Here is a 21,602-nt window from a genome sequence, read left to right as displayed (position 1 = left end):
TTTACGCTTACACTAAAAGTAATGAAAGTTTTTACCTTTCCTCCTGAAGTTACTACTTTGAAGATATTTGTTTTTCTTTGGACAGCGATGATATTTAAACACGGTATTTGTAAATAATGTTAAGGCTAGACAGAAGTAAGACTTAGTTAAGAACATGAATTCTACAATCTGGCCACTAGTGATATTTCCATGTGGAAAACTATGTAGGAAAACGATCACTTCAGTTTGAAGGCCCTAAAATCTTTTAATGAACTAATGATGATGTGAGTTCTTAACTAGGCCTCTGTCCAAGTTGGGAATGATGACCTGGGAATGATGCTTCATAATAGTGTTATAAATATAACAAATCTGTCACTTTAGTTTAGGCACCTCATATCAAAACAATGTCATTTTCTTCCTAAAAATCCAATCTTGCAAATACTGGCATAAGCTGTTCATACATTTTGCTTTTTAATATGATCATCTTAATGCATATGTCGCTATACTGACCAAGCTGTTGATAGTGAGGTATTGTTTTTTAAATACATTATTCAAAGCTGAGGCATGTGTAATGTAGCATTCAAGTATTTGTGCAAATTAATGACATTTACAGTCAAAATTAGATCCAACTGAATCCAATGTCACTGCTGTTGTTAAGTGAGGTTTCTAAGGATTAACAGTGTTGAGTATGTATGGTACACGTCGAATGCGTATGGTAAATCAAAAGAGCATACCTTCTCTTGGCTTAGCTGCAGTGCACGCTGGGACTGGTCGAGGTTGTCTCTGAGCTCGAGAAGAACGCGGCTGTGCTGAGCGCTCTGCTCCTGGACGTGCTGGAGCTGCTTCTGAAGCAGCAGGTTCCTGTGGCTCCAGCGCTCTGTATCAGCAGCATGACCCTGCCGAGAAGTGGTCAGTTCTCTCTCTGTCCGCTCCATTCGCTCAGTCTGACGCTTCAGCTAGAAGAGGGAAATGAATTTTGTTATGGATCTGGTGCTACTTTTCTAGTGGTTAGACATTACAATGTAGATACACTGTAAAAGATCAGTGTCTAGTGGATATTGTAGTGAGGATTTGGGAAAGAGCTTAGGTTTGTGTATATACGGATAAATGCATATTCAGCTAGACACACTACTCTTCTAAAGCTTGGAATCAACGTTTTCAATAATATACAGCCAATACTGGGGCAGATAAATGTATAAAAAAATTTCTAACATTATTTTTTTTTTACTTAAAACTACTACTTAAAACAAGAAAAAAAATCTTTGGAAATAAGTTAAATAAATCTCAAAAAAAAGCTTACAACAATCTCAACAGGCGAAATGTTGGAGTTTTCAACTAGATTTTAAAAAAATGTTATTTGAAAAGATACTATTTTTTGCAGTATAACCAGTTTTTGTGCAAGTAAATCTACTAAAAAAACAAAACAAAAAAAAAACCACAATGAAACTACAGTACAGTTTGTGATATAATCACAACAGTATACTTTAGGTCATGCTATATCATAAGATACTGGCCCTGATGCGCTGATATGCGATGATATTTATGACCACAACACACCAGGATAACATCTCATGCCTTATTGTGTAAATAATGATTTGAATCATGTGACAAAACCTTGTTTTGAAGAGTAGTGTAAACCCAACTGAACTGATAAATGCTTAATAACTATTTTAAGAGGGAAAAAAACACAACTACACTGCTTCAGTCTGCCAGGGCTGGAGTTGAACACCTCCAGGCTGGTCTATAGTTGAGGTGCAGTTGACTTTAGACAACGTGTCTGGTGTATGTGTTTGTCAGACAGGTGCTGTCAACCTGTTGCTGGGTGAGCTGCAGTTGGCTCTGTAGCTGCTGCCTGTCCCGCTCTTTCAGGTCCAACTGGACGTCTCCTTGGCGACACATCTCGCTCAGCTCCTGTAACCGCTCCTGCTGCCTCCTTTGCCTCTCATTAAGCCTACTGACCTCAGCCTCCTGCAGCACCAGCTACACATGCACAAAGTGCCGCAATACACCAAAGTTCAACATCATCTGTATTCATAGCCTGGCTAAATATTGAAAATTATTCCGTAGCTTCCAAACACACACTCATGCATTTTTCATTAGTCGGTAAACAGATGGGTGGCAATGGCTGCAGGAGGGTCAGGGAGGACACCCACCTCCTTCTATAAACACCCCACTCAGCACCTCATATGACCACGTAAAAGCAGTTTAAACAGTCTAGATGTACACACTCACCCACATACTGAACAGCAATACAGTGAGAAAAATTCTGCAACTCCACTTTTGGTCATGCTACACCTACTCATATAGTAGCCTAATTAAGCATCGTCCTCTCTCTCTCTCTCTGTCACCTCCTTCTGCGCTCCCTGAAGCTTCTCCTCAGAGACTCTGAGCTCCGTTTTCAGCTGGAGAATCACCTGATCCTGGCCAGCCACCTGGACATCACCAAAAGCAAATGTCAAAACATCATATCCACATCCTACACTCCGGTAGGTTTTAAAATGAAGGTGTGAAAAAGGCTCTTTTTTGGCCTCCTGAAGACCAAAGGTCAAATTGTCTGCATAATTCAACTGTTCAGATATAAACAAAGTGATTCAGAGTGGTTTGATATGAAATACAGACTCAGATTTTGTTTAACGGTGGTAGAAACCAGGGATCATGACGTCTAACTATCCAACTTCACCGTTGAATCTACACTCTCTTCTTTTTATATGTTTTTATATGTAACGTTGATCAGGATAAAGTAGCAGTAAACCTGAAAACCTTTGTAGTACATACTTAAACGTATAATGCCCTGTATGTACGTCCCCACCGTTCATCGTTTTTAAAAATTCATTTTAGACCAAAACTTTGACTCAAAACTCTCATAATACAATGTCTCAAGCATCCGGCAGTGTAATCATAACTATTTCATGTAATAGCTTCCCTTTAGAGGCGTTAACACTTCAGACTCGTATCATTACTGTAAAGCAGTGTTTTGCACCAAACTACTTGGAATGACTTTGCAGAACCAATTTGTAAATGAGATGTGCAAGTGTAAAGAACCTTTCTAAAGTTTAGAGAACATCCACATGATGTTTTTATTTGGGTCAATACAAATGAATCGCACTTAGCCAGAACCATTTAGGAACCTGTATAGGATTTTTACATTATGTGGAGATTCTCTGAGTTTTAAAAAGGGTCTTCATGCTCACACATCTCAATCAGAAACACGGAAAAATCCATTTAAAATGCTTCTTCTATAGCACGGCTCCAGGGAACCTATCTAGCACCTATGATTTTACAAGTAAAATCGTTATTGCACAATTCATGATTGATTTTACTCAGTAATATAATAGTGTCATGTTACCATTACTGCTAAATATCAGGGCAGATATTTGCTAATTGTTGTATTTTTCTATTTGTATATATGCCTGTAGATAGGATTTCTTATATTTATTCTTCCTGTTATATTGTTTACACCCTTATCACTATTACTGTCCTGTGTTGTGTGACTGCTACTGGCTGCTAAATTTCCTTCGGGATCAATAAAGAATCTATTTAATGACGGCTAATATCACATGCTAAGTTTTGCTGTGTATACTAGTTATCCTTCATGACATCAAATATTATGACACCTGAGTCAACTGACTAATTAACTAAAGGTGGCGGTCACATGACATTATATTGCTGGACATAATCTGTCGTACCAACTCACGACTGCATATATGTTTATGGCATAGTTTTTTCATTGTTAATGTTATGTAGCCAGTGCAGTGTGACTCAATGCTTTAGTGAATGACGGTGTACCTCTTGTTGGTTGGTTCTGTGCTTTTCAGTGATTACAGTGAGCTCCAGCTCCACTTTCCTCTTCTCACCGCTCAGCCTGTGGAGCTCCTGCGAGTGCTCCTTCAACTGGACTGTCAGCTCTGCATTCTCCTCCTGCAACTTCTCCAGCTCCTTCTGCTTCTGGAGACACTACACACACCAACACACACCTTAAAACTCAAGGCTTATCACACACTATTGTTCAAAGGTTTAGAATCACTTGACATATATTTGTCATTTATTTCTTTAATAACCTACGCATTATTGTAAACTAGACACCAAAAGATTTTTTATTCAATGTTTCAAGCTTTGTGGAAACAAAAAGAAGTTATATAAGAACAGTGACTAGAATCCTTTTATACATGCACAGTACTGCCTAAAGTCCACCATTCATTTATTGAATTTCAAGTCAAAACAACCATCAAGTACAAGTTTTTTCATTTCTCAGCATCAGGAAAAAAGCAGAAAGAACATATTTAAACACATACAATCAGAAACCTCAACAACCTCAGATATTTTTTTGCTGATAGTGACAGTTTTGATGGTCTACCTAGTCTTGCATGGTTGCTAGGAATCCCTTTTTCTCCATAGCTTCTGATCATTTTTTGAACTCTAGTTTTGGAAGCTGTTTGTTTCACTTCGTTCCTTTAGCTTTTCCCTTCCTTTGACAACTGGATTATCTTCTGAAATATGAATAACTTGTACTTAAAGACAGTTTTGACTGAGAATTAAATAAATGAGGGGTGAACTTTTTTCCCTGTATGGTATCTGCAACAAAATTATTTCATACTAGTGATTCCAAACTTTTGACATGCAGTGTAAAGAAACAGCAGTACAATGAACCGAGGACCACCACAACTTGTTTTAAGGGAGTGGTAGATCATGACAAATGTCCATATAATAGCCTGAAGAAACTGACTGGCTCATGTTTCTAGCACCTCGCCGTATTTAGGAGAGAGAGAGCTCAGGGTAATATTTTAGACATATTTTATTCAGGCATGTATGACTGCACAGACAACATCACCGCAGCACTTGCCTCTTTTTTACAGTCAGCGAGCTGTTTTTTGGCCTCTTGTAATTGCTTCTGGGCCACAGACAGCTTGTTTTCTCTCTTGTGTATCTGTAAACAACAAAAACCAAGGACAAGAGCCACGTTTATTATTTCATGGAACCAGTCAATCCATACAATATAACATTCTTTAAAATGAATATTACTTTTGAAATTTCTGCTTCCTGTATAATTCCCATTTTTACAAATTATACAATTCATGATAATTTAATGAGCACAATAAATGCAATTACAGCCGCGCTTGCTGGTGTCCTTGAGAGGCAACAGTGCGGCGTAGGAGGCTGCCTAGGTTATGCATTGTTACTGAAGGGATCTGCTATTGTTTGAGTTTCTCTCTCGCAGCCGCATACAGTAATCAGCCTCTTTATATGCTGGGAGTTCATCTCTTCTCTCCATAGCATCTTCAATCTCAGGCTTTGCCAAATCGAGTCGGTTTCTTTAAATGAGATATTAGTTTCAAGCGGCACGCGGAGGGAATGAAGCGTTTCCGCGGATTTTGCCCCGGTTTCTGACCATGACAGCTAAAAATCGTCTAAATACAGAAAAATGTGTCCCCTCCCGTTCGGGATATAGGGCATCTTATGGAAAGTGAAAGGTCATTTGTAACTGTCCGCAGGATTGATGGAGTTAAGATAGCTCTTTGCCCTTCACCCTGCACTCATGAAGAACAGTCTCAAATGACGGAGCATGGGGCAACTTCACGCTGGACCACTCCTCTCCCCGCCTCCACCCCCACCCCCCCCACCCTGTGCCTGAAAGGAGGGGGTGGCCGGTTGGCCAGCCCAGAGGCCACACGAAAGCACGTCCAGATTTAATTACCTCACTTTCTCCTTCATTACAGGCTAACCTGTCATCCAATAGCCCACTGTGCGCCAAGCGTCTGCAGTTTGCACTGATTCCTGTATTTCGGCCACCCATTCAAAGCTATATTCGGAGAATGATTGCTTTTGTGGCCTATGCAAACACGGTCAGGATCAATTGGAACCGGGCTTAAATGTTTTTGTATTGGCCATCTGTCTGGAGCTGATGCCTTCAACGCTGAACCTAAGCAGCAGAGGCATGCGCTTCTGGAGGCAAGGGCAAATGCTACCATTCAGAGTGGATTAGCCATTGCGCATTATATATACGCTAGACCTCATTTCTTAGCCCCAAAGAGTCGGAATCCGCTTAAAATGGCAGGCAAGATCTTTAAGTAGCCCAACATGACTTATAAATAAATAAATGTCTCCATTTAATCAGAAATAACTTTAAGGTAACCTAAAAAACTAGCAATCCAGAGGGCAATGTGTGTGTGTGTGGGCCTAAAGCGTGTGTGGCGAATGCCACTTGTCCGTGATTCCAGCATGAGTGTTTTAAAAAAAAAAAAAAAAAGTGGGGGGAAGGAAAACAGCAGTTAAAATATTTCAGAGTGCATCAAAAAAGGCTCTTATGAGAAGTGTATCATATCAGTAGTGCATAATTCCATTGTGTTGGTACATTTTGCGCATGCATAATATATTGCATTCCACACCTTCCAGAGTGTATTTAACAGGTTCATTGTAGCATAATCTCCCAAACCTGACATCTGATGCGCGCCACTGCACTGAGACTGACGTTAACCGTGTCTGAAAACAGGAGGGTTTTAAATAAATAAATAAATGGCCCACCCAAAAAAAAAAAAAAAAGGAGCGAGGTGTGAGTGCCTGTGAACTGAAAGAGGGCTGGTGTAGCCTCCTCATGAAACATTAAAAGGAAAGCAGCTTTTATAACTCATTAGATATGCGATCGTGGTGGCAGAGGAGCTACGCCGTTTGTGTGAGGCTGTTATTATACACCTCATTTCCACTGTACCTTTGTGATCACTCGCGCTCAAATTAAATGTCAACCCAGAGGAGATCATTTAGAAGCGGAGATAAATAACACAAGTTCCATGATCTGCTCGCTTCAGAGGGGGTGGTGTGAGGTGGGGTGATGTGGGGAGGTTCGTCATTAACCCTTTAAAAGCAGCTATTGCTGCCTGTTACTCAACTCTTCTATTTTAAAGGGCCCATATCATGAAAAAGCAAACTTTCTTCACTGCTTTGTAGAGGTTAGTATGTGAAAAAACACTGTTCAGATTTTAGATACCATTAATTACAAAGTCCAAGCCAAAATAGGAAAAGTATGCAGGAAAAACAGCTAGAAAAAAAACGAGAGCCAACTCATTCACATACATCCACCTATTCAGCTCTGAGTGATTTTGAAACACAGGGCAGCCAACCAGACTATTTTAGATCAGTCTTAAAGGCACAGTAAAAAAACAGCATAATTCTAAGGGTTAAAAAGAGGTTAGAAAGTGGTTAAAATAAGACAAATATTAAACAAGTTGTAAGCATTTTTAGTTCATAAAGTACATAAGTGGACCTGAAGGAAAAATAAAGTACAAGAAAAATGGGTTAATAAATGCATTTTCCTTCCGCACTGTGACAAACGCTGTATCAGCGAGTATCTCTAAAGTAGCTGAGCATTTTTCTCAATGTTGGGTGGAAGTTTTGGGACAGGTAGATGAAATAGGATCATATTTGTTCATATTAGTTTTCCCTGCCTGCTGCTTCTGTGCAGTAGTGTACTCAAAAATCAGAAGGCCTGAACAGCATCTTTAATTGGCGTACATGCACATTCAGAAACTATCACAGTGGATCCTACAATAAAGGCAGCAAGAAATGTATTTTATAGCAATAAGCCACTGTAGGCTGGTGTTGCAGTGAGTTAAAAAGAGTGAAATCACTGTAACGCACAGCCTCGAGCAGCTTATTGCTTTTACAAAATGGCAAGAATACATAATATGGAATACACTTTTCATGACACACAATATGCATAACGACATTTAAAAAGCTAGAACAGAGAAAAAACTAAAACTAGTGGTGGCAATAAAAACTTTGAATACATTGATTTTAGTTCAAGATTTCACACCTTACACCAGGGGTCTACACTAAGTTCCAGTTAGAGAAAATTTCCTCAAGCAAAGGTCCAGAACATCATAATGTCTAACTTGCATCATGACGCAGTGCCATATACTGTTTACAGGCGGAGCCTAGTAGGAATATCAACATTGTATGTCATTGACAACTGAATTTCAAATTAAATAAAATACAATTAAGTGATATTTCAACAATATTTGTCAGTTTTCTCTTTTTAGAGAACGCCATGTAAAATAACTTCCCTCTCACTTTCTTCTCCGACTCCTGTTTCTCATCTGTGTGTGCGTCACTCACTCAAGTCTCAGTGCTCATCATAATGCACAGATCTGATTGGCTGAGTAGCATCACATGTGATATGTACACGGAATGTGATTGGTCTGGGCCGCTAAAGCCGTACCGTAAAAGGCTAGAAAAGTTACTCAGATTAAAACAGGACCACCCTGTCGAAATTAAATAATTCTTGATAGTTTATCAGATATAGGTCCAGGTCCACATAGGACAGCGTCTGGACTTGGACTGCGGTCCTACTATTAGTGACCTCTGCCCTACACCAAATCCAATTAAACTAAAATAATAAACTAAACTAAAACGAGTAAAATGTAAAACACAGAGTTCTTTACTTACTGACAATATCCATGATATGCTCAGAAAAGCTTACTGTAACATTATCACAGTAACAATGAATACTGTCACTTTGTTCCCTACACTCTTCACAAACAGTTCTTTAAGGGTTCTTTAGTAAAGACAATGGTTTTATACAGAACTATAAGCACTAAAAGAAACACTTCCATGCCTAAATGGTTTGTTGCTTAGTGAAATGGTTTTTCAGATCGACAGAGAATATGTGGTACATGGTTCTATATAAAAACCTTCTTGAAAATGGTTCTATATAGCACCAAAAAGGGTTCTGCTATTGATTTGATGTTAATCTTGGAGCAACAGAAGTACACACATTCTCTATCAATCTGATGAGACATTTCTCTAGGCAAACAACCCATGAAGCATGCATGGATGTTCATGGTTCTATACAGAACCACTGTCTTTACTAAAGAACCCTTGAAGAACCATTATTCTTTAAGAGCAGAGCATAAAGTACTTTTTGACAGCTTTGAATGTGAACAGATTTTAGAACCAGAACTAGGGGTGAGCAATATTGTAATATTTTATCATTATCATAAATTACATCACAATACACTTTTCTGGGAATATCATGGATATCAGCAGTATTTAAAGAACTCTGCATGTTTTATTACAAAGAGATAGACATAGTGACTTTTTTTAACTGGATTTTGTGCAGAGTATGCGAAACGCTGAGTGAAAATGATTGTATTGTATACATTTTGCTGGTGCATTCTGTCTGTTTCAGCTTTTAAACCCCAGAAAAATGAAATATTAAGATAAGTATCATGATATACTGTACTATTTTATAAGTAGTGAACCATCCATTTTATTCTGCTTAATGCCGCCCAACTAATCTGGAGTCAGATTTCACCAAGTTAAAGGGAATAAGGACAAAGTCTCTGAATGCATCACTAACGGGACGTGAGGTAACACAGGGTTAAAGTAGGAGGAAACTGAGAATCACGTTATGCGGCGCTGGTCGGGCTGCTGTTGTGCGGTCCGACCGACGCGGGAAAGCATTCACCCCTGATATAAAGGTCAATGATATCTGGAATTGCATTACTGTGCTTTAGTGCAGATGCATTAGGAGCATAATAGAAGTAATGCGAAATAGGTCTATAAACTGCACTCTTCATAAGTTGCGTGCCTGCCATTTTCTTCTCTGACAGACTCCAGACTTTGTTGATTATTTACCTAAGGAATAAGGAATGAACGTCACATAAGGAATGAATGTCAAGAGCAGCACAGACACATCTCAACCACCCACCAACTGGGTCCATCACTCCTAACTTTTAGACAGGAACTCATGGGGTAAAAAAAAAAGAGATATAGAGAGAGAGAGAGAGAGAGAGAGAGAGAGAGAGAAAAAGAACGAAAAAAGCAAAAAGAGTCACATTACGGACAGAAAGCCACTCAAATCAAGGAGGAGGTATTTTTAAATCAATCACTTGCGTATCCGTCTCCCCTCCCCTCTCCTCCGTGTGTTCCCCCACTTCAAATGCTGACAGAGAGAGAATCCCAACTGACGTGCAGTCGCTCCACAAAGAGAACAGAGAGAAAAAGAAGGGGAATAAGTGTGATATGAAACCAACCAACAAACAAATCGAGCGACTGTCAAACACATTGAATATTTATGGCTAAAAAAAAAAAAGTGCTCTTTTATCAAGACCTCATGGTGAGATATCAGGTGCGGCGACATTTAGACTGCAGAGGATCTTCACTGAGGGAGAGGCTAAAATGGATCTGTCGAGAAGTGCAAAGTCATTCTGCAAAAACACCCTCTATGCCCCATTGCTGTATTACTCCGGTCAGTGGGGGCTTCTGGGTAATGCAAAAAGCAGAATCTATCATGGCTCCTGCTGAGGACAGTGCTGAGAGGTTTGGATCAAATCAGGATATCACGATATGTTCCAAACACATCACAGTTACAGATCACATTTCAGTCAACATTAAAGGAGGATTCAGTCCATTTTTCAAAATTAATGCAGCATTCAATTATTAACAGTCATTCAGACGGGTTCGATGTGAAATGCTCCGTTCTACAGAAACAGAGTTTAAACTGTTCAAAGTGGTGGTGATAGGAACCAGATGTCTGAGGCGTGTAGTGCCTCTAATGGAACAGAAGACATAGACTCAGACAGTTATCATATTACATGGTTATGAATATGCTGTCTGATTCCTGAGATACTGTTTTATGATCATTTTGAAATAAGGTTTCAAAACATTTCTATAACATGGTGGAGAGGTTGATGCATTTACAACTATTTTAAGCATCAATAATACATCCAGACTTATGGAAGGAAAAAAAAAAAAAAACATAAAAGAAACTGATTTTCTTAGGGGCGGCACGGTGGCGTGGTGGGTAGCGCTGTCACCTCACAGCGAGGAGGGCCTGGGTTCGATTCCCCGGCCGGGTGATCGGGGTCCTCTCTGTGTGGAGTTTGCATGGTCTCCCCATGTCTGCGTGGGTTTCCTGCGGGTTCTCTGGTTTCCTCCCACAGTCCAAAGACATGCAGTCAGGCCAACTGGACATGCTAAATTGCCCCTAGGTGTGAGTGTGTGAGTGGCTGTCTGTGTCTGTCTGCCCTGCGATGGACTGGCGACCTGTCCAGGGTGTATCCTGCCTTCCGTCCGAAGACTGCTGGGATAGGCTCCAGCATCCCCCCGGGACCCTGACGGAGAAGCGGCTTAGAAAATGGATGGATGGATGGATGGATGGATGGATGATTTTCTTAGTGTTACCTTCTGATGACCCTTCCATCTAGATCATGTTTGTCCAACAACACTGCACAGTGGACCAGTGCATTACTACTTCCGTGAGAGCCGAACCATCTGGTCATGAACAGTGATGTAGGGGTTTTTCTTTGCATGCCTGGTCGTCTAAGAGCAGCACATTCAGAGATTTTTCTTTGCAGTCCAGATCTTGTATTGACTTTAACAGTTCTTAATGACATTTCAGACAGTGACAAGTACAAACGCAGAGTATTTAGACAGCTTTCACAGTCTTGCTTTCAAAGAGTCAAATATCATTAGTTTCAGATTCATAGCCAGTCACTTAGGTTAGTCGGTAGCTGTTGAGTTTAAGCACAAAAACTGAGAGGTTTGAAAGACCATATCATTTTTTAATGCTTTGGATTTGTCTACGCATGACCTGTACTAAGGCCTAATGAGTCAAATAAAGTCCTTACAAAAAATAATAAAACTGGATCAACTTTGTATGTTTGTGAAATTAAGTGATTCCTAACTTTTCAAATGGTGATGTATCATAACCTTTATTTGTAAAAAACACACAACATAGGCGTATGGGACATATCACCCAGTATAAGTTGAGACTTTATCAGCAGTGCTGACTTCAGAAGAGCAAATCACTTTTATTTCTCTTTTCTCTCCTCTAACAGACGTTGGGTCATGAAAACAAAACACTGGCTTTAGACCACGATGCCCTTCTTATTAATGCAGCATTCAATTAAACACGTTTAATGCAGCAATATTAGATCAAACTAGTTACAGGGCCAAACGAAAACAATTAATAAAAGGAAAAACATGTTATACTACATTCTTGCATGGACAGGTTAATCCTTTCACCTTAAAAAAAAGTTTTCTTTGTGTCTGGAAATGAAAACTGGAGCTTTGGTCCAGCGCTGCTGAAGCAATAAATATCTGAGCGCTTGCTAAACACCAGAGAAGGGGGGAGTTATTTCAAAGCAAAGTGTTAAAGCTATTTGTTCAGCTGCACTAACGCAGGGACTTCTCTGGAACAAAAGCTATTATTGTTCATGTACCCCCCCCCCCCCCCAAATACTTTTCTTTTTTCCTCCCTTAACAGGAAATGGACAGTGGCAAAGTTACAGTAGTTCAACATATGAGATCAGAGAGAAGGTTTTTGCTGCAAAGCAGAAGCAGATGTGGAGCAGTAACAGGACCCCATACAAAAATTAATGGCTGTGTTGTTTGCTTGGCAGATTTGAAGATAAGTGTTAGGGGGATTAATTGAGAGAGTACTTCTGCTCAATTTATATACGTTTATATATTGAATGTAGGTTGTTTTGTGAGGGTTAAGGGGGTAAAGAGATGGTTATTTGCACGCTGGCAGAATTAAGCGCGCATCAGCAAACGTCTGCGAGAAAATTAGGTTAACCCATCTTAAGCTTCACACTTGGAAGCGCACCCCCCCATCTGAAATTCATTTCAAGTAAAAATAAGAGGACAGCTTTGCTCTGCAGAGAAAACACTTAAAATACCTTCTCCTTTGCCAGTTTGGGTTTGACAGAGCCGCGGCTGTTTTCTTTCTACACAAAGTTAGTCCTCTGTGATTACGAACCTATACTGTAACGCTCTCGTCTCGGGGAATGCCAACACAAATACGTGCTGTCTCTGAATGGTGATATTTAGATAAGACACTGTGAAATTAGTGTAATAGACTCCACATTCCTCTAAACAACACGTCCTGGGAATTCGCCATCACAGGGGAGGAGAGAAGTTCAGAAACGCACGCGCACTTTTCTTTTTCCTTCCCTCGCAAAAAAATAAAATAAAGGCAGAAAAGAAAAGAGGGAGGCAGGAAAAAAAAGCACTCTGCTCCCTTTACCTTATTGCCAGCTGCTCTCCTGGTGTCTTTAAGAGTTGCGCTTGCCCTACTTAAAGCCTCCTGCTGCTTAAGAATTTGATCTCGCAGCTGTTGAGATTGTTCCGTCTTTTCCTGTAATTTGGACTTGAGCAGGCCGACTTCTAAACCCAGGCTATTAACTTTCTCCTCGCTGGTCTGCAACTGAGAAAGAGGAGATGAACAAGAAGAAGTAGTGAAGAAGAGGAGCTAAACGCCCTTTAAATCAACATGACAATCCTTTTAAGTTAGCTGAAACATTCCCACTTTGTTTTAAAAATGAAAAGCACCCTGGGTTTAAGAGTTCTAATAAAACGGGAAGAAAGAACTATTAGCAGTCAGTCTTCTACAGCAGACGTACAGTGCTGGGCAAAAGTCAGAGACCACCCTTTATTTATTCAGCTTCTCATCAAAACAGACATTACATATGTTAACGTACTGTAAGTGCATAGTAAGTATAAGTTACGGGATATGATTACAAGATCAGATGTAAGATAATCCACCTGTAAGTAAGAAAGTGCTAAAACATGAACTGTTATATACACACAGTACTGTGTGAAAGTCTTAGGCACCCAAGACACATTTTCAAAATCTATTTATTTGTGTAGTTTGTGTTTATTTGCTGAGAAAAGTGTTAATATTTGAAAAAACTAAATTGATAGAATAATGAATTTTCAATATTATTATATTCTATAAAGTTTGTTTTTTATATATATATATATATATATATATATATATATATGTGTGTGTGTGTGTGTGTGTGTGTGTGTGTGTATAATAAATAGTGATGTTTCTGGATGTTAGTGTGTTTGTTTAACCATTTCCAAGCCTCTCCTCGAGGAAGCCCAGTATTATATGTAGTTAAAAAGCAGCTCCTGGCTTGACCAATCAGTGCTCAGTAAATTGAGCTCATGATGTAATTGATGATATTAATGAGTCTCTGTGGCGGCTGTGAAGGTGTCAAGGAAAAATATGGACCCAAGAAATTCTTGTTACTTTTTATCGTTTTTATGTTTATCTGTCTGTGTGTGTGTGTGTATATATATATATATATATATATATATATATATATATATATATATATATATATATATATAAAAAGATACAGAGAAATTGGGACTCCTAGTAGCTGTTCAAAACCTGATAGACCACCACAACAATACAGTACTTCAGAATCACACTTTGCTAATCACACAAAGTAGCTGCTGGTGGGAACAATGGACTGACCACCCCCAACATCACTGAATGTTTTGGATTCTCAGACTGTAAGAAGCAGAAAATGCCACCAATTTCTAAGACTGAACTCTGGAGGTGTGAAAACATCCCTGCAGATTTCATTGAAAAACTGAAAGCAAGTCTCCTTAAAGACTCTGGGAACCTAAGTCTGTTTATTCTTCCTAATTAGGTTAATCTTGTTCTTAGAGACAGTAAACATGTACTAAGCATACTCCTTATATATTGTTCCAGTGACCAATAAATGACCGATATATTTCACTAATCTTGGGTAATGCTTCTGCAAGCATTCCGCTGACCAATCACAAGGCTGATGTCTCTTGCCCCGCCCACACAGAACAATTTCAGAGTCAGAGAAACTTAGTGAGCTAAAGCTAACCCAGCATAATCAAAACCTAGCAAGTGTCTGTAGCTGCCCATCACCCGTTCATTTGTCATTGTCCACTGTTTATTCGTCCGTTCTTTCATACACATATTGCTTTGTCCGTTGTCCAGCCGCCTGTCTCCTCATCTGTTCCTTTGCACATTGCTTCAACTGTCCATTCGTTCATCCGTCCATCCATCTGCAAACCTGCTCGTCAGTGACTTGTTTTGTCCAGTTAGTCGCATAAAAGCTGGACAATAATTTCATGTATGAGTGGCAGAGCAGAGTGCTGGATAGACAGCTATCAATCAAGCTGCTCATTAGCCACACCCACACTGTTCTCAAACAGGTCTGATTAGTGGTTTATAACCCGCGTTTTATCATATTTGTATCATATCTTACATTTATCTATTATTCAAGCTGGATGTTTTATGTAACACTCAAGTTTAGTATACAAACATTTTTAATATTTTACTCACAATGGAAGCTGTAATAAAGGCAAAGCCTTTATTTTCTGTTGAAGATATGTTTTCTGCTCCTGTGAAATAAATCATTTGTACTTAATGGTCATTTTGAGGGGAAATGAAGTAAATGAATGGTGGTCTCTGACTTTTGCACAATACTGTGGACACAAAAGTCTCTATGCAGATTTCTCTAAGGCCCTGCATGCAAAATCCTCCAACTGCCAGAAAAACGGCCTTGAATACATAGATTTCTGCTTGAGCAGCATCTCTGTATCAATAAACTGCATGTCCGCAGAGCCTGTGTAAATAAAGATGCACCTGTACCGCATGTGGTTTTACATGAGGACTACGCTGCGAGAATAACAGAATTCAATACGAGGGGACAATACCACAGTAACACGCTTATCGATCTATTCACAGTTCATTGCAGATTACTCAGTGCTGTTCCGCTATTCATCTATTCCAACAGATATCAATTATTAAAACACAATATTATTCAAACCTGATCTACTGATCGTGGTCGCTTTTCAATCTTGCAATAGCAAGGCAATTAAAGCAAAGGGCTGACCGCAATCTCAGGGCACTGTGAAGGGAAAAAAACCTATTCAGAACGTACTAAGGCACTAAGAAATAGAGCTTTAAAGGTTATCCTATGATACACAATCAGCAGCAGTTAGAATCAAGTGACTTTGTTTTGTCAAGGACAAAGTGTTTGGCCACTCTAAATGAGCGAGCCCTCATCATCATCCCTGAGAAAAAAAAAAGTGCTTAAAGGAAGAATCCAAACCCAATTATATTCATCATTAGTATGCTTCCTTAATGTTCTCATTTATTATTCAATGGGAGACATAAAAAGTTAAATTCACTATTTCACATCTTGCTGCTAAATGATATTCAAATGAAGCAAAAGTCCTTCATTTGCTCTGCGCAAAGCCAATCCTCTGCGGATCTGAGCGTGGCTGCACTCCATTATTGAATATCGGCCGCTATAAACAGGAAGATTAAAATGAGCGGTATTCCCAGGTCCACTGTGGGAGGGTTCTGTACCTGGTTTTGGAGGCTCTGAAGAGTGTGGCCGTGCTCTTTAACCAGCTGCTGCTCTTTCCCAGCCAGTGCCCTCCTCATGCAATTCTGAGTGGCCTGTAAAGAGGCAGTGTCCAACTGTAACTGCCGCATCCTCTCCTCTCGCTCCTGCAGCTGGACACACAGGACAGTAATCAGGGTTAACAAGGGGAAGAAACAGGGGATAAAACAGAGGATGGAAAATATACGGTTGTATGCAAAAATTTGGGTAATCCACGGTGAAATCATGCTTTATTAAAATGAAAATATTTTTACACACCCAGAGAAAAACTTAAACATGCCATTATTCTGCAAAATTCTACACACACGGGGGAGTTGGGGGGGGGGGGTTGGTTGGGGGTGGCAGAAGAGGGGAGGGGGAGCAGAAGGGGGGGGGGGGGGGCGCAAAGTTCATCACTTCACAACAACAATACATAATACAACATCCATACACTTGATGTCAGCGTTTTCAAAAACATCCACCTGAAAACACATGGAGTGAAAATCTCCTGAAATTACATTTTTCTCATATTGCCCAGCTCTACTGCGCAGTTCAGAAGAAAATCAAGCTCATCTCTTAAGCAGTGTAGAATTTCAAACCCTCGGGGTCCAGGGGACGTAGTCTGTTGTCTGTTGCGGTGAAGTTCATTGTTGTGCGCATGGACACCCAGCTAGCCCGTAAGATGTTGGGCTAACACCATTATATAGCTGGACTGATGTCCAGAATAGGCACAGCTCATACAGGACAAGTAACAGGTGTGACAAACGACCATGTAGGGATGAACAAGAATAGACAGAAGAATGTTCTAAATACAGTCACAGTCATAATAATCACAGATATTCCTTCACAATATACACAGAAAGTCCTTCAGCAGTTTCTAATTCAACAGTTCACTAAGAAGTGGTCAATGACAGTGTTCTTAACTTTTGACAGCAGTTTGCTCATTATGTTGTGCTTCCATCATTTTCTGCTGTGCATGTGCTTCTCTAGATTTTGGTAAGCTCAGTTTTTACACATCTTACAGGAAATAATCCTTTAAGATGACATTAAAGTGAAATCTTGCCACATTTTTGACATTTTCAGTCATCTTTCATTCAAGCGTTGGAATGCTAAAGATTCGGTTGCTGAAGTTTTTTAATTATTGATGTTAACAATGTCAATTAGCTGTCGCTGCCCTGGAATAAACATTAGATAATGCTGGTCATCCGATTTATTATTTATTTAACATTACATAAAAATCAATACAAGTGATATTTACGGTATATGAAACATGGTTATTTCCAGCACCCCCCCGCGACCCTGATGGAGAAGCAGCTTGGAGAATGGATGGATGGATAGATGGAAACATGGTTATTATTGTAAAGTTTACATTTGTTTATGCAAACTACTGGTGTTCACTGTCTATGTTAGTGTACAATGTTAGTTAAGGGAATCAGTGAGTGCGTTTACATGCACTTAATAACCTGACAGCTGCAGAAATTCAGATTGAGTAATCCTGAGTAATCAGATAATGTGAAAACTCCAGGTCTACATGAGTCAGACAGTAATCAGATAATGGGGCAACTCCAGGTCTACAGGAGTCAGACAGTAATCAGATTTCTGCTGTGCAATCAGCCAATAAACTCACAGAACAGGCGTACATCACAGATGTCATGTAAACCTCAAACTTCATGCTGCAGCTGTTTGGTTTTTTTTAAACATCACGCCACTTCACCTGAAAATATGAACAAACTTCATCTAGAAGATGAAGAATTGTAAATCCTTCATTTCATCGAGAATGTATTTGGTGTGAGCGTCGCTCCAGTTTTACTGCGTCTCATGGTGACACCGCTTACTTAAAATCCAGCTCTCTTCATCAGATTTCTTAATCAGATTTCTAGATCGGGGAATGGAGTTTACATGACCATTTGAGTAATCGAAATACTGCAGAAATCACACACACACACAAAACTATGAAGGATGCGTCAAAACTTCAGCTGCCAAAAAGAGAAAATGGCTGAAAGTTCTGAAAGGAAAAAGCTTAGGTAAGCCTGCAAAGAAGAGTCAAATCTGAGGCCTTACCAATAATTTAACGGCAAAGAAAACAGGAACTAGTGATATATAAAATACTACTCTAACAGTCGAATAATAAAGCTAACAAAAACCAAGACAGCTCTGAATCACCAACATGATGAAACACTGATTGGTGCGTGCAAAAAAAATTCTTAAGTAGAGAACTAAGCAGCAGAAGTGTTCAAAGGCCATTCAGTGTTAATGTTGCTTAGAATCAAATAAGATAACTACCACATGAACCTAACAAAAACAGCCCATCTGCATTTTTAGAAGAAAGCCAGTTATCGCTCACAACTTCACGTAAAGAAGAAACAGTCAAACTTTTCGAGGTGCAAAGTCTGAGTGAGATTAAGAAAAGCTACCGTCAGTTTATAAGACACATCAGGAAGCCGAGCTGCTCTGTATGGGGAGAGCTTGTTGACAAATAGCACGCTAGTAAATTCCACATCACTGTCAGGTCTGCAGCCCTCGCTGCAGAAACGTGAAGAAACAGCAGAACCTCTTTCAAAAGCTAGCAGGTAAACTGGGAATTCTTGAGGGGGGGGGGTGAGCAGAGTGAAGAGTTTATGGAGGGGAAAAAAATTCAGTTTTCAAACACCCCCCCACCCCCCAACTCCAAAAGCTGCTTCTTCTGATAGCTAAAGCACCAAAACATTTCTGACAACAATGGCTGATTTTGAACACCTGGCTCTTTTAAGTTGCGGAGCGCGGGCTGGCGCTGACTTAAGAGTCTGCTCCAATGACAACTGCATCTGTACCGAAGGAGAGATTAAAGTGTTCCAGCACATTCTGTCCATTAAAGCAATACTTATGGGAATGTGTTTAAAAAAAAAAAAAAAAAGGAAAAAGAAAAAGTCTATTACTAAAACATGGATTTGTCTTTGCAACACAAGCCGGCTTTAAAACGTGCACTGTCAGACAGAATGCAGCCATCATTCAGTCAAGACCAAGAGAGAGGGCAAAATGTCTGCTGTTTCATCACAACCAAGAGGAGCAATTGGACGTGATGGCCATCAAAGACGAATGGGCCCACCAAACACCCTTCAGTGAGAGAAGGGGGGGGGGTTAAAAATCAAACGGAATACACACTAACCAGTACAGGATGTCCTCTGCTCAAGCGCACTGAGCATTTGGACATATCTCAGATTTCATCATAAAGAGAACAATAAGCTTGTGTTGCGAGCTGTGACTTATTGCAGCAGACAGTTTTAAAGTAAGCACTCTCGCCCAAGAGAGAGAGAGAGACTGAGGTGGAGAGAGCAGGGCCTGAATGGTTCAAGCCCCCAGAGGACACCCACCCAGCAGACAGAGCGGTGACGCAGTGGCTACACAGAAAGTGTGTGTGAGCCAGATACTTTAATGTCTCTGAACACAGACACACACACACACACACACAATAGTTCTAGTCAGAGCAGATGGCAGAGGCTGTGAGGGTTCACTGCAACTTTAGGAATAGGATGAGGGAAAGAGGAAAGAAAAAGAAACAGAACAGAAGAACAGAGGAATAGAAAGAGTAAAGCTGGAAAGAAAGAGAAAGAGAGGGAGGGGGAGAGAGAGAGAGAGGTGCAGACAGAGATGGATGAGGGAAAGAATAAGGAAAAAAGAAACAGAACAGAAGAAAGGAGGAATAGAAAGAGTAAAGTTGGAAAGAAAGAGAAAGAGAGGGAAGGGGAGAGAGAGAGAAAAAGAGAGAGAAAGAGAAAGAGAGAGAGATGGATGAGGGAAAAAGGAAGGAAAAAGAAACAGAACAGAAGAATAGAGGAATAGAAAGAGTAAAGTTGGAAAGAAAGAGAAAGAGAGGGAGGGAGGGAGGGAAGGAGGGAGGGAGAGGTGCAGACAGAGATGGATGAGAGAAAGAGGAAGTAAAAAGAAACAACAGAAGAATACAGCAACAGAAAGAGTAAAGTTGGAAAGAAAGAGAAAGAGAGGGAGAGGGGGGAGAGAGAGACAAACAAAAGGAGGTAGAGAAACAATGAGAGACAGTCACAGATGGAAAGAGAGGAAGAGAGAGAGAAGACAGAGGGAGGAGAGGGAGAGAATGAAGAAGAGAGGATGACACAGAGGAAGAGAAAGAGACAAACAAGAAAAGAGAGGGATGGTGAAAGGAAAGAAAGTGATAGAGAAAAAAGAGACACACTGAGAGGGAATAAGAGACTGTGTGAGTGAGAGAGAGAGGGGAAGAGAAAAAGACAGAAGAGAAAAGAGAGATAGGGAAATTGATAGAGAAAGCAGAGAGACAGAGAAAGGGTAACAGAGCGTGAGAGACAGAAAGAGAGAAAATGAGAAGAAGAGAGAGAGAAAGAGAGAAACAGATGACGAGAGGGAGGGGCAAGAGGCAAGAGAGAGAAAGGAAGAGGGGCTGAGAATGAAAGAGATATAAAAAGTGAACGAGAGTGAAAAAGGGAGAAAAGAGGCAAAGAAAGAGAATCAGAAGAAATATGAAAAGAAGCAAAAGAGAGAAAAGAAGGAAAAGATGAAAGAGATTGAAAATGGGTGAGAGACAGAGAGAGTGAACAAGGAGAGAGAGACTGAAAGAGTGAGAAAGAGAGAAGAGAGAAAACCACTTGCATTGCAATACAGCACTAAACCGGCCAGCGCACTACAAACATAAAGACACTGTCTTTACACTCAGACACTTCTCTCTCACTCACTCACTCACTCACTCACACACACACACACACACACACACACAGTGAACTCCTGAACTCTCTGGTTCACCCCGTCCGCCCCATCATCTGTCTGCCTCTGATTCTGCCTCCTAATTTAATACGAGCCAATTAGAGCTGCATTGAGAGCTTCAAACAGTTTTTCCTCTACTCTCCACTCCAAACCTCAGACTGTGCTTCACATCCAGGCTTTAAAAACACACACATGCAGCCTGTTTCAGCAGCGCCAGCATTAGCTCCTGAACACCACACTCCTCTGCCAGAGGAGCCTCTCCAGCTCCTTCAGCACCTCCAGTCCAGTACAATTCAGTAAGGCCCATTTTCATAACTTAACAAGTAGTCTGAACATCTGCAGCACGTAACAGTTTTAAAGTGGAAAAGAAAAAGGTGTTACATTGCAGTGCCTGTGTTTCAACTGAGATTGAAATTCCTCTAAACTCCTCTAGTATTTCGAACTCAACTCAGATTTCTTTACAGTGGTCGTGATGGTAATGTCTACAGTACAAATACAGCCATGTTCTTTACTATGCAAAACACCAAGACAACAGGTGCATAGATACTAAATACAGAGCATGTGCAACTGTAACTGCAGGTTAGAAGGCAGAGGAAGAATTTAAAGTGCAAACTAGTTCAGCAATAAGCCTGTACTCTTTGAACGATTTACAGCTCCGTTATTTATAGTGCGTATTTAATTTGCATTGTACAGTATGCTGAGGTAAAGTGATACGATGATCAGTTAGACTTC

The 21,602-nt window shown here is 40.2% G+C and overlaps 1 protein-coding gene across 4 annotated transcripts in view; it reads right to left on the bottom strand.

Moving 5' to 3' along the window:
* LOC108438592 (golgin subfamily A member 6-like protein 22) overlaps positions 1-21,602 on the bottom strand; it is a 181,767-nt gene that overhangs the window by 79,181 nt on the left and 80,984 nt on the right. For all 4 annotated transcript variants that reach the window (XM_017716529.2, XM_017716512.2, XM_017716503.2 and 1 more), the window contains exons 10-16: positions 16,124-16,273; positions 13,001-13,180; positions 4,820-4,903; positions 3,766-3,933; positions 2,328-2,411; positions 1,792-1,959; positions 714-935 (exon numbers count right to left, since the gene is read on the bottom strand). In XM_017716529.2, coding sequence (XP_017572018.2) covers positions 714-935; positions 1,792-1,959; positions 2,328-2,411; positions 3,766-3,933; positions 4,820-4,903; positions 13,001-13,180; positions 16,124-16,273 — 1,056 coding nt within the window. The remainder of the gene's footprint in view (positions 1-713; positions 936-1,791; positions 1,960-2,327; positions 2,412-3,765; positions 3,934-4,819; positions 4,904-13,000; positions 13,181-16,123; positions 16,274-21,602) is intronic.

Source organism: Pygocentrus nattereri, chromosome 24, assembly GCF_015220715.1.
Source record: "Pygocentrus nattereri isolate fPygNat1 chromosome 24, fPygNat1.pri, whole genome shotgun sequence".
NCBI classification, from domain to species: Eukaryota; Metazoa; Chordata; class Actinopteri; order Characiformes; family Serrasalmidae; genus Pygocentrus; species Pygocentrus nattereri.
The sequence above is the reverse complement of the archived record's forward strand: the minus strand, read 5'-3'. Positions and strand labels throughout refer to the sequence as shown.